The sequence below is a fragment of the Pseudomassariella vexata genome (assembly GCF_002105095.1).
Source record: "Pseudomassariella vexata strain CBS 129021 chromosome Unknown BCR38scaffold_16, whole genome shotgun sequence".
In the NCBI taxonomy this organism is placed as follows: Eukaryota; Fungi; Ascomycota; class Sordariomycetes; order Amphisphaeriales; family Pseudomassariaceae; genus Pseudomassariella; species Pseudomassariella vexata.
This window is the reverse complement of record NW_024467971.1, coordinates 121,306-133,942: the sequence shown is the minus strand read 5'-3', so window position 1 is coordinate 133,942 and position 12,637 is coordinate 121,306. Positions and strand designations below refer to the sequence as shown.

General features: G+C 53.0%; 4 protein-coding genes across 4 annotated transcripts; 1 reads left to right on the top strand and 3 right to left on the bottom strand.

Moving 5' to 3' along the window:
- Positions 1–376: 376 nt before the first annotated feature.
- Positions 377–2,247, top strand: BCR38DRAFT_400107 (homogentisate 1,2-dioxygenase). Its single transcript, XM_040857730.1, has 2 exons — positions 377–593; positions 642–2,247. Exons 1-2 carry the CDS (start codon positions 526–528, stop codon positions 1,972–1,974), a joined length of 1,401 nt encoding a protein of 466 aa, XP_040711327.1. The 5' UTR covers positions 377–525; the 3' UTR covers positions 1,975–2,247.
- Positions 2,111–3,376, bottom strand: BCR38DRAFT_352796 (monooxygenase; the record flags this gene model as incomplete). The annotated part of the gene is made up of 2 exons (XM_040856731.1): positions 2,111–2,994; positions 3,028–3,376. 2 exons carry the CDS (start codon positions 3,374–3,376, stop codon positions 2,111–2,113), a joined length of 1,233 nt encoding a protein of 410 aa, XP_040711326.1.
- Positions 3,377–4,530: 1,154 nt separating this feature from the next.
- On the bottom strand, positions 4,531–5,143 carry BCR38DRAFT_527465 (uncharacterized protein; the record flags this gene model as incomplete). The annotated part of the gene is made up of 1 exon (XM_040865393.1): positions 4,531–5,143. The coding sequence occupies one exon, from the start codon at positions 5,141–5,143 to the stop codon at positions 4,673–4,675; it is 471 nt and encodes a 156-aa protein (XP_040711325.1). The 3' UTR covers positions 4,531–4,672.
- Positions 5,144–11,431: 6,288 nt separating this feature from the next.
- Positions 11,432–12,245, bottom strand: BCR38DRAFT_489334 (uncharacterized protein; the record flags this gene model as incomplete). The annotated part of the gene is made up of 4 exons (XM_040864381.1): positions 11,432–11,581; positions 11,684–11,867; positions 11,993–12,044; positions 12,122–12,245. The coding sequence occupies 4 exons, from the start codon at positions 12,243–12,245 to the stop codon at positions 11,432–11,434; spliced, it is 510 nt and encodes a 169-aa protein (XP_040711324.1).
- Positions 12,246–12,637: the final 392 nt, after the last annotated feature.

Sequence of the window (12,637 nt, the reverse complement as noted above, 5' to 3'; positions counted from 1 at the left end):
TATTGCGAGTATGAGTTGTAATTTCGGAATAATGGAAACGATCGGCATCTTAACTGGTGTAGCTTTGACACACCTGCTGGTTCCTAGGCGCATGTAAGTGTACTCAATGATGCCGGGCGATTGGAAGCCATTTAATCGCAACCTTTGGGAAAGTAATTTTATTGGAACAAGGGCCTATAGAAGATCGATTACCCAACCGGAAAGGCATCTACAAACTCGGAAGCCCTGTAAGACAGCAAAAGTGCGGAAATTCCGAGGGTCCAAGTGGTGATGCAAGTAAGAAAGTGTAAGTGTCAGCCCCACTTCCACTTCCCCGCATAGCCGCGGCTAGGAATGGAAAGCGTAGAGAGCGGAATACGGAAAGTTCACACCCACGCAATGCTGGGGAATCATGTCAATGAAATCAAAATGCTCTTCGGGATTGCTTTTTTATTTTATTTATTTTCTCAAGACTCGTATGGCATAACGCGCAACCCCAATGTTTGACACGAAACACCTCGGTCGAGACACACCAAAGCCGTCATCATGCCTGTAACCGATTTTGAGTTCAAGGAGAAGTACAGATACAAAAATGGCTTTGGGTCATACGTCGAGTAGGTATTTCATTTTTTCATATAAGCCACGAATTCTCATCATCCCAGAACAGAGGCAGTGCCTGGCGCATTGCCCGTCGGCTACAACTCACCACAACAGCCACCACATGGCCTGTACGCGGAGAAGCTGTCCGGCACCGCTTTCACGGCGCCCCGGCATGAGAACCAGCAGACGTGGTGTTACCGCGTTCTGCCCTCTTGCACCCATCCCCCGTTTGAAGAGGACTTAGAAGGCCCCTTCAACTTGACCAAGCCGTACAGTCCTGCTAGCCTGCGAATCATCCCCAACCAGCTGCGATGGGACCCCTTCGACCATGACGACCAAACCGACTTCGTCACCGGTTTGCGCTTAATCGCCGGGGCAGGGGATCCCACATTGAAACAGGGCATCGGCATGTACATCTATGCCGCCGGAAAATCAATGAACTCGCATTCAGCCTTCTACTCAGCCGATGGTGACCTCCTCATCGTTGCCCAAGACGGCGTCCTCGATATTCGCACCGAGCTAGGCTGGCTTCTCGTCCGCCCCATGGAAATCTGTGTCATCCCCCGCGGCATCAAATACCAAGTCCATCTCCCCTCGGGCCCGGTCCGCGGATACGCCCTCGAAATCTACCAGGGGCACTTCACGCTTCCCGAGCTCGGCCCTATCGGGTCCAACTGCCTCGCCAACGCGCGCGACTTCCAAGCTCCCCTCGCCTGCTTCAGCGAGGACTTTGGCGCCACGGCCGCTTCGGGGCCGAATAGCTACTCTATCACCGCCAAGTTCAACAACGGTCTTTTTGTCACCAAGCAAAACCACACGCCTTTCGACGTGGTGGCTTGGCATGGGAATTACTACCCGTACAAGTACGACCTCGGCCGCTTCAACACCATCGGGACTATTTCCTTCGACCACCCCGACCCGTCTATCTTCACCGTCTTATCCGCATTTTCGGATCACCCTGGCACCGCCGTCGCCGATTTCGTCATTTTCCCGCCCCGCTGGCTCGTCGCTGAGGATACATTCCGCCCGCCTTGGTACCACCGCAACACCATGTCCGAGTTCATGGGTTTGATCGAGGGCGTGTACGATGCTAAGAAGGGCGGATCGGGGGGGTTCATGCCGGGAGGGGCTAGTTTGCATAATGTGATGAGTGGGCATGGGCCGGACGCGGAGAGCTGCGAGGGCGCGAGGAATGCGGAGTTGAAGCCGATGCTCGTGGGCAAGGGGAGCTGTGCTTTCATGTTTGAGAGTTATTTGATGGTTGGCGTTACGGAGTGGGGTCTTAAGACGTGTCGGAAAGTGCAGAGTGCATACAATGAGCATAGCTGGAATGGGGTCAAGGTCCATTGGAAGAGGCCCGAGGGTGCAAGCACTGATGGGCATTTGCTGAAGTGAATTGAGAGTGGTATTTTAGTCACGAATAGTAGTAAGTGGGACTCATTGAAAAACAGCATTACATATCCAGACACAAGTAAGAACATCAACCAATGCCCACCCAAAACAAACGGAATAACTTCCTCTTCCCCAGTTCTCAGGAATCCAACTTCAACTCCGGGTACTCAGGAACTACAAGTCCCCCCTTGTTCTCGGGCAACAACTGATTCAGCAACCTATCAATCCCCAACCAAGCTATAAGTGCCATCACAATATGCAAGACCCGAATGCCCCATGCTGTCTGCATGTGGGCCAACCGAGGGAAACCAGGCATCAACTTCTGCCACTCCTGCACAAACGGCCGCATCACCCTATCATATCCCTTGAGCGCCGCCTCGACATCGCTCCCGTGTCTTGCCAACTCGCCCGCGAGAACATACGACCCCGTCAGCGCGGCCGTGGTGCCCATACCCGTCACGGCGCTTGGACAGTATCCCGCGTCTCCCAATAGAACGACCCTACCTTTGGACCAGCTGTCCATTTTAACCTGGCCAATCTTGGTCACGTAGAAATCGTCCGTTTCTTTGAGTCCCCTCAGCATGCGCTCCTTGTCGAAACTCTCGACGTCGTTGAATATCCTCAACCATGTTTCCTTCTGCGCATCCACGCCTTTTTTCATCGACTCTTCCAGCTCCAGGTCGTCTCCCATGAAGGCCAATATAGCTTGCGTAACCCGTCTATTGCCCGATCGCAGAAAAGCGATCCGCGAACCGGGAATGTGATAAATCCGCGCCGTGGCGTCGTCCGTCTTTTCCCGGGGTATGCTGTAGAAGGCATAATAAGGCCCCAGGGGGTGGAACGCCGCCTCTCCCGCCTTGGCGCCGAACAACATGCGCCGTGTGCGCGACCCCTGTCCATCCGCCCCGACAACCATATCGAATTTCTCCGTCTTCCCATCCGAAAACGTCACCGTGACCCCATCGCCCTCCTGCTCAATTCCCTGGGCATACTTCCCAAATTCATACCTGACCCCCTTTCCTCCTTGATCTTTAGCCTTCTTACTCTCTTCCAAACTCGCTTCATAAAGCACATGCACAAAGTCCCCCCGCATAATCTCATACTCGCTCGTGAACCCCTGCTGGCCCTTGCCCGAATTATTAACGCCAAATACGGCCTTCTGTCTGCCCGCCGAGTCCATAAACGCCATGCCGCTCTCGGCCACGCAGACGGCTTTGATGGGTTCCAAGAGCCCCAATTTGCGCATGATGGAAATGCCCTGGGCGCGCAGGTCGATCTGCTGTCCGCCGTCGCGGAGCGAGGGCGAGCGCTCCACGATGAGGATATCGTGGTGAGGGTTGGAGCGGAGGAGGAGGGTGGCTAGGGCGGGGCCGCCGATGCCGCCGCCGTTGATGAGAACTTTCATGGGCATCTTGGTTTGAAGGTCGGTATGCTGGATGGGGCTTTGTCACAATGAAGCTCTTAGGTCTGAGATAAAGATGCCGCTCGATGAGCGCTTGAGGGTGAATGGATAGGGTAGGTCGTATTCTTTTATTTCTTTGCAAGCTATATCGTGGGGAATCGTCTTAACTATATACCAGTCTCTCAAGGTGTCGTCGAGCAGGCCCGAGTGTTCAGTCTACACTACAGGCCGTTCGGCTCACACACACGTACCCCGCTGCAAGATAATAAACACTACTGAGCAACTTGACGTCCGAGCCGAGTCGTGTAGCTTCAATAGACACGGCTCATGCCGTGCGCGGGAAATAGATTATTTCCGACTTGACGAGGCGCGAAGATCTGCCTTACAGGAGTAGAGTTGTAGTACGCAAAACATATAGCAGTCGTCGACGTCATTGGTCGTCTAGCCACATCGCTCGCGCACGTCGGCTCTCATGGATGTAAGACGGCATCATAGTGCCGAGACCATGTCGAAACAATCGGTAGGTCGGCATCACGACTTGGTGTTACTGCTACGGCGGCACAGACGCGCTACTGAACTACGTCGTGCATAGCGGAGTTGAAAATCGGTGTCGGCATGCCATAATTTCCTGAACGTCGGTCTTCTCATAACCCGAGCGAGCGTCACCTAACCGTGTCACCGTCCACTGTCGTTTTTTCAAATCAGCTAGTTGCCCAATGGGCGCGCTTGGTGCGTGCAAGTGCAGTACCCATGTGTGCTTCATTTCCGATTCCCACGACAATACAACCAGAACACAGCACGCGACGCCACAACCACAAAAGCATCGAGGAACACACCGCCGGCCCATCCTGGCCTGGCGTCCTGAGCTAAATCGGTTGCTTGCTTGAACAGCAGGATCCATCCACTATCGCCTTTGCTTAGTATGACACCGTCGCACCAGCAGTTGTTGAGAAAGCCAATAAGCTCTTGAAGAGATATCAGCATAAGCCATACAGTTTGACCACCATTAGCATGCGTTCCAGTAACTTGTGTGATAACCGCCAGTACATGGAACGTTTTAGGGTGCGGCGGCGACGACGGAGCTATATTGCCACTGTCGCCGATTGGGTCGTGTAGCTTGCTAAGCTGGATTTGCTCGTGTCTAAGTATGGCGGCATGCGAGAAGAAGGTCGATGAAAATAGCAGAATGAATGATAGTGTGCCGATGCCGCCATGTAACACATAGCTGCCAGAGCGACAGCCAAGCCCTCGCGCCTCAGTCAAGTAGGATATTGTAATTGCGGCACCCGTTGTTCCCCACTACACGAAACCGGCCATAAGGATTGCAATGATAATTCGATGGTAGAACGACGTGTCAAGCTGGTCCCACTGTCGATATTCGTTGACATGGCGAGGAACGATTCTCGTCCCACAGTTTTCAGCGAGACCAGCGAGACCGCAGTATTGCGACACAATCAGAACATCACCTTTGACTCCGAGCTCCTCGTACTTCAAGTCGGCGCTCCCGATCCGCTCCTGGTCGAGATTCGCCACCGTCTTCTCAAATGCATCATGGATAACATTCGCAACATGCCACCATGTAAAGAGTCGCGCGTAATTAAAGGTTGGACCTTCCTGCTTTTCATCACTGGCGATACTGAAGCCAAGGCAGCTCGGTACGCGCACTGTGTCTTGTTCCAGAGGGAAACTGTCATGCGCTGTCTCTGACCTCGTCAGGGGCTTCATAAGGCGTTGCGAATGGACCATTTGTAAGGCCTTCTGTTTCCGCATAGTAGCACGAGAAGTACTCTCGCGGCTCTTCGTGGTTTCTTCCCCCCTTATTCCTCCACGTGGCACTACATGTGCAACGGCATTATGTCTAGCTAGTCTCGGCATTCGCTGACGGCGTGGATGTTTCAGACAAACTCGGCCGTGGGAACTACTTCCTCGTTGAGTTGACCGCTGGCTAGCTCCCACGATGGTAGCATCATCCCGGCTCAACACACGTACGAGCATTCTTCATCGTGCTATGGATCTGGATGTCTGAGTTGTTCTCCAGGTTTCTGAATTTCGTACGAACCCAATGCTGGTTAAGTACGGTAATCATCAATGAGTAGGTGATGAGCATTGGGCTTCCCAATGTCATGCAAAAGCTTAGGGTACTAGCTACCACATCGTGCTTGCCCGTCTCAAACGGAAGCTGGGCTGTGAGAGCTAACCACGACAGCAAGTGGTTGCTTGCACCTGAAGAGAAAATTTGAAAGCTAAAGACCTAAAAACCCGTTTGATATTTGAACAGACAGCAATGATGGAACTCAGCGACAAAACCCTTTTGAATTTGATCCCATCCACAGTACTGTTGGCAAACTTTGACATTGATACCCCATACACTCTGGATATCGCTTGTATTGGCAGTGTTCCCGTTCCGATTAACCAGTCCATCGATGATGCCCCCAGCTGCCCAACTCTTGAACACCTTGTTGTTTCCAATCTCCATTTTCCTCAAATTGGTTGAGGGCGAGACTGCGCCAAAGCTCCGCAGAGCTCATTCTGAAAGCCCTCGTTGGGTGTTAACGGATTTTCAGTGCTTCTGAAAGATGATATTGACGCGGAAGCAAAAGCGGCAACATACGTTTGGCCGTAAATGTTACGCCACGAAACTGACCCAGCAATTCAGTTCAGAGGCAAAATTTCAGGCCCCACGATGCGGCTGTGTAGACTTGAGTGTCAAGGAATTGCGATGTGATGATGGTCCGGTGGAGAATTGATGGTATTCGCGGTCCCGCTGACTCGGGATGACTTTGGCTGACGCCCGGGCCCCCGACACACATACGGGGATATCCACGTCGTCCCCCTAGTTAGGGGAACGTGGATATTCGTTTATCTCCTTCCACCATACATGGCGGCTGACGGCCCCGCTGGCGACCGCCTAGCTTATTGGCTACAGGCCCCCTGCCCCCTGAACCGCTAGGCCTCTACAAGGCCAAGTGCCGCTGACTGGCGCCCTAAGACCCCTCCGACCCCACCCCCCCTCCCCTCTCCCCTGGCCGGCTGCGATACAGCGCTTCGTCCAGTGTTTAGAGCCGCTGGAACGATAGGCCTAATACTGCTAACCTGACCGAATACAAATACAGGGGCGGCACAAGACGATGTACGATGTAAGTTGCCCCGCGCTCTCCCCTTTCCCTCCTCTCCCCCCGGCGCCTCACCGCTCTCCTACCGGCTATCCGGCCTCGCTACTTATTTGTCTGTCTGTCTGTCTGTCTGTCTGTCTGTATATGGCGAGGACGAAGGAGACGGGGCGCGTTGCGCGTCTCGGAACCGATGCCGTTAATAGAGCTGAGTTACGGGCTAACACACAGAGGATCCTATCGCTTATCGACCAGTCCAGGCCGAAGAACACTGTTATAGCGTACAAGCCGAAGCAGAAGGAGTTCCAGGTATGTTGTTCGCTTACCTATCGGCCCCGTAGGTTGCCCGGTACGTAGCTAACGTCTTTATATATAGGAGTTCTGCCGGCGGAAGCAGTATGAGGATGCCGATACGGTTACGGAGGACAAGCTCCTCCTCTTTCTTGTTGAGGTCGTTACCGACCGGCCCCTGAGAGCCTGGAGCCGGAAGGCCGACCAGGGCGTCCCGCAGGAGGAGACGCGGCTCGGGTGGCGCTCCGTACGGAGCTATATTACAGCTATTACCGACCTCTATCGGACCCAGAGGACTTTAGGGATGAACACGCACCCCTCCCCGCGGGAAGACCACGTACGTGAGTACGTCCGGTCTCTCCAGCGGCGGGATGCGCAACGGGAGAAGGATCTATACGCGGATAAGGGCCGGGAGACCATCTTGGACGGCTATACCGAGGAGCAGTTCGAGCGGATCTGCTACGAGCTTTGGGCACATAGCAGCTCCTCGCCCGAATGTCACTTTCGGACACTCGTTGACCTCCTTCTCGGCCATTATATGCTTACTCGTGGCGGCGATCGGAGGGCGGCCGAAATCTCGGACCTGTTTACGTTTGAGCTGCAGGGCGAGGGCTCGACCCCTTGTATGCCGGTTATCCTAACTACCCGTGCGGGGAAGCAAAATCAGCATGGACGACTTGAGACCGCAGGGGCACTCCGCAATAGAAAACCGCTTATCTGTATGCTAGGTGGCCTTGCTTTTTACCTGCTGTACCGCTGGGATCTAACCGACGAGCCCTTCCCGGACCTGAGCCGGCGGTCGGCCTGGTACGATATCCGGCTGATCAAGGGGAGCGGGGCGGATCGTACAACAGCCTTCTCGTATAACGCGCAGCGGGACTGGGTTACTAAGGCCTTCCAGTACGCCGGGGTAACGTCACAGAAGAAAACGCATATCGGCCGCAGCGCTGGGGCTAAAACAGCTGAGTTGAAAGGCGTAAGCGAGGAACAGATACGACGAGCGGGCCGGTGGAACCAGGAGCAGATGGTCGGGTGTTATCTCAGCTCGTTACCCCGGAAGTTTATGCGTGTAATGGCCGGGCATCCGCCGCAGATGGGATGCTTCGAGGTCCGGCGGGCTACTACCACGCCCCCGGAGGCCCTGCTTAGGGAGATCTGGCCTGAGCTTGACAGCTGGAGGGATAGGTTCGGCCCTAGCCAGGACCAAGTTAGTGACCTAGCAGCTATGGGTCTAGTCGAATTACTCTTCCACCTCCGGAAGGTTATCCTACAGGACTCGGCCCTGCTACAGGAACAGTTCCCTAATAGCCCTATATGGGATCACCGGGTCTTTCAGCATAAGGCTTACGCGCTATTCGCCCGGCAGGTCCGAACTACAGCCCAGGAGGAGGAGCGCCCTAGCCAGCTAGCTCTCCTGACTCAGGCTATGCCGACGCTAGCTGACTACCTGAGGTCGATCGACGTACGCCACGAGGCAAGGATAGCTGAGCTTCAGCAGCAGACGGCGAAGCTTCAGCAGTCTCTCGATCAGCTCGTACACTCAGACCGTACCCAGTCTACGCAGCTCCAGAAACTCACGGCCGGCGGCCTTACCTTTCGCCTTGAGGCTACTCCAGTAACAGCACCTGTACCTTTACCTACAGAGGTAACAGTAGTAACAACAGTACCGACAACAGCATTAGCACCGGCCATAGCAGAGGGGCAGATACCAGTATTACGTAGTAATCCCTCTAACCGGTCGAACCTAGCACCTACCGGGCGACCTACTGAGCGTAGTTCCCTAAGTCCGCAGCCGTGTATCTGGGCAGGAAATCCAGCGCCCCCGAAGCACAGTATGTGCCGTACGACGCGTACAGTGGAGGGGCTATGGAGGGAGTGGACGATCGGGATCCATGGCCAGCCGTCGGTTACCGAGTTAGACAGGCGTTGGGGCAGCCGGTGGAGATCTGGCCGCCGGAGCGAGGTACAGTGGTACTCTTTACGGGGCGAGGTTATCGTTGAGATTAGGAGGCAAGCACAAGCAAGGCGATGTAGCGAGGAGTCGGCGATGTGGATACTTAATTTGCAACAGCAGCAGATAGGCTGTTCTATAGACCAGCTATGTAAACGGTTACGGGCCGGGAGGAAGGCTCGCCTAGTATAGTAGGACCTACCCTAGCGGCCGGCCTTAGCCTACCAATAATACGTATATATTACGGGTACGAAACGGGAATCGACGCCTTACCTAGCTTTGTATTATATCTTTTACCCCCCGGAGCATCTCTCCTACCTGCTAGTTTGGTATCCGGACGTCGCCGAGCGGCCGGCCGTTAGGCCGGCCATCCGATGTGGTGATATTTGGGGCTTTCACCACTCGAGCAGAGATCCTCCGTCGTTGTGAGGCAGCCTAGTAGGGCGTGATGCGGCTGGCATGTTAGAAGACGTGGGTGTTGACCAATCCTCGGTCGGTACGCGCTGTAGGTGTTGCATATGGTTATCAACGCGCAGCAAATAATGGGATGCTTACACCATGTTCTCCTTCGGGCGACTCATGAAGCGAGCGAAACTGCGTCTAGGCGGTCGAGCACCGAGAATCATCAGGCAACCTTGCTAACGACACAGTATCGCGAAGCTAATATCCGGAAGGCAGCCAGACTGCTGCAACCAGATGGCTAGTGCGCGCCGCAGTTATCTCCAGAGCAGGCTGCTGGCGCAGAAGAGCACAATGTGCGGAGGCGCGCATCGATTCCGATATTATGTCTCCTGCGTGGAAGACCGAAATGAACGGTTTCTAACACTCAAGCTTCATCAGAATGGGAACCATTTCACGCCAACACGAAAATTCTCGCAAACCTCTGCGATCAAGACGATGTCACAGGGCTGTTTGCGTGGCTGATCACTCGATGACTCCGCAACTGTTCTCAGCGCCCTAAATATCACAGTTCGAGGATGATATCTGTCGGATCCCGAGTATTGGGGGAACCAATCCCAGATTGGCCTCTAGCAGGTCCCTAGATACTACAATCTGTGCCTGTCTGCCTTCTACCCCGCTGTCGGTGACAGGGCAACTACAGGTTGTTGCAATGCTATGGAGCGGGCACAGTAAGTCCCAACCACTCCCGGAAGTGCGGGGTATATACGGCTTTCGGATCGGGCACAGTCAGGACTGTCACTTCTGATTCGTTCTCTCCAAGTGCCTTTTACAGTTTGTGACGGGTTTGGAGCGACAGCTACAACAAATCATATAACTGCCAAAGAGTCGACATGGATGAAGAACCATTGCGAATACGAGCCGCTCGCCAGACTCGCCCGAAACCGTTTTACGAGTTCGCGAATCCATGCACAGGTTGAGAGCAGTCGATGCTGCAACCAGCTTTCTCTGGTCACACATCATAAGTGGCGCGAGCCAGTCGACGCTACTCTTCGTCCGCATTGGGTAACACAGCAATTTGGAGACTTTGTCCGACACGAGACTTGGCGTAGTGAGAACAAGTGGTTCAATTCATGCTGAAAATCAACAAGTGGAGTCGGAGTTGACGTTCATAGCAACACATGCATAATACAGTTTCAGAACCACCCTGTGAAATGCGATGTCGCCAACTACAGCTGCCCACCTCTGGCACGTATTGGAAATCACAATTGATGTGTCTACTCCGTAATTTTGTTCACTGTCTCGAGTATCTCGGTCTGAGCAGATGGTCTCTGCAAGTGTTGGGCTTGGTAGGTTAAGTTCGTCGTCGTGGAGGCTCTAGGACGAGACAGTATCTTGAAAGTGTGTAAAAAGGAGGTTTCAAACGTAGTCTTATATCTACAAACTTTGCTTTTGGCTGTTTTATACCGATAGAGTAATTGAACGTGCTCTGAACGTAAATATCCTGCTTCGAATTGACCATCCAGGCCATCGAAGTGGCGGTTGACAACTCCTCTATCATTGAGTCTGTGGCTGGACTAGCATGGTTACTACACTTATCCATTGACCAGTCAAGAGAATTTACACATTGTAAACAACCATTGATGACATCAGAGACCCAAATTCTCATCGAAAGGTTGATAAATCATCAACTTCGTCTGCGCTGAGGTGAAAAAGGCTGGTTTTACAAAATCCTAATCTACAATCACAGAGAGAACCGAGTCAAAGAAACCGTAGGCACGCCTATGATTTTACCTACCATGGATAAATAACACTTGGGTTGGTATATTTGGGTGTAATTCAATACCATGTGCACCAACAACAGCTGAAAGACAGAGTTCAATCCGAACTCCAATTCACCACCTGTAAAATGGAAGTTTATGTCGTCGAACTGGACTCAATACAACCATATCACCACAAGTTTGACCGTACAACTTGCAACGAGATGCTGGCTGATTGCGTGGTGCGTTGATAGATCTCACCAATAGGATAATGTCACTTCATCGTCTTGTTTTCTCGTCAAGCAGCGTGCAGTCTCATTGGAGAATATCTATCTCGACAAACTGGCGCCACAAATGTTGGTAAACAATTGAGAGAATGGAGTGAATCGAATCAGCCGTACCACGCCGGGTACCCTTGGTCCACCATTGAAAGCAATGCTATCCAGGCTATCTACGACACAATATCCCGGGCGCCCGTACAGTAGTTTGACATGGAAGACAAGGAAGTATTGGACAAGATGCGGATGCAGTTGAAGATGGGGCTTCATTACTCGTCACCGTGCTTGTTCTTCTTCTTCTTGCCGCTGGTGGGTGCGACACCGGGCTCTTTTTGCAGGTGCACAATCAACCGCGTCCATGACTCTTCCTTGTCCCACTCGAAGCCGGCCAGATAGGGTTGGTCAAGCTCGTCGTCCGCCTGGAGAGCATTAGTTAATTGCGATGAAGCTTGATGTCGTTGATATTCGACGGAGGATGGCCAAATAACGATGTATCGTCCGTATACATGGAAAAGACTCACTCTTTTCTTGTATGCCTTGTGGATGGCATCCATTGCATCCTTGATAGTGACTCCCTTCAGATTCCGTGCCGTTACCTCCATGCCGAGCTTGAAGTGTAGGTCAATCTTCTTAACTGGTGGTGTTGTGAGGTGCTTCTTCAGTATGTCCTTGTCCTCGACTGTTGCGGGAGACGAGTTTATCTTCCTATTGAGGAGCATGCCAGTCAGCGGTTAAGTTGAGTGCGGGGTAATGGCAGCCCATGGATTCTCTACAAACAGGGTAGATATAACCAAAGCTCTGGGACAGAAATCAGGGGCAGTCAGACGTACCAGCCTGTCTTTTGCGTCTCCTTCGCTATTTGAAGCTCTATGCCATCCTTCTCTGCAATCGGAAAGTTGGTTAGCTGGGTCCCGGTTGATCCGATCGTGTGTAAGTAGATGCTGGGCTGATACGCTTACCTAGGTCATTGATGTTCATTACTCCCGCCGCGCTAGAGCTTGCTCTCCGGTGTCCCTTCTCCTTGGGTGGTGATGATGAGAGACCTCCGACGGCAGAGTCTACCTTGGTGAGAGGTTCCGACATGATGGTGGTTTTGTGTTGTGTGAGTGGTGCAAGTGGAAAAGCTAAGAGTACTGCAGAGGACGTCGTCCTTGTGTCAATGGAGGAAATAGGAAGGATATTGGATGGTTCTTTAGCTACCTTGACCAGATATCTGGTTTGATGAATGGAGATTGCTGTTTGTTGCAGGAACAAAGTGAGATTAAAGGCTGATGTCTGTAGAACGACAGGTGTTGAGGGAGAAGAGGGGTGGAAGGAGGGGCGCATATGAGGAGAATGTATTTAGCTGGCTGGAGCTTCAAAGGGGGCACACGGCTTGGATTGCATCAATGGGAACGCCCGGCGGCATGATCGGCGACTTTGACGAGCTCAGGTGATGCATTCAATCAGCGTCGCCGCTGCCCCAGGTCTGCCCA

Coding starts and splice junctions, on each gene's coding strand:
- BCR38DRAFT_400107 (XM_040857730.1), top strand. CDS start 526: ATGCCTGTAACCGATTTTGAGTTCAAGGAGAAGTACAGATACAAAAAT. Junction 594..641: donor GGCTTTGGGTCATACGTCGA/GTAGGTATTTCA, acceptor TCATCATCCCAG/AACAGAGGCAGTGCCTGGCG.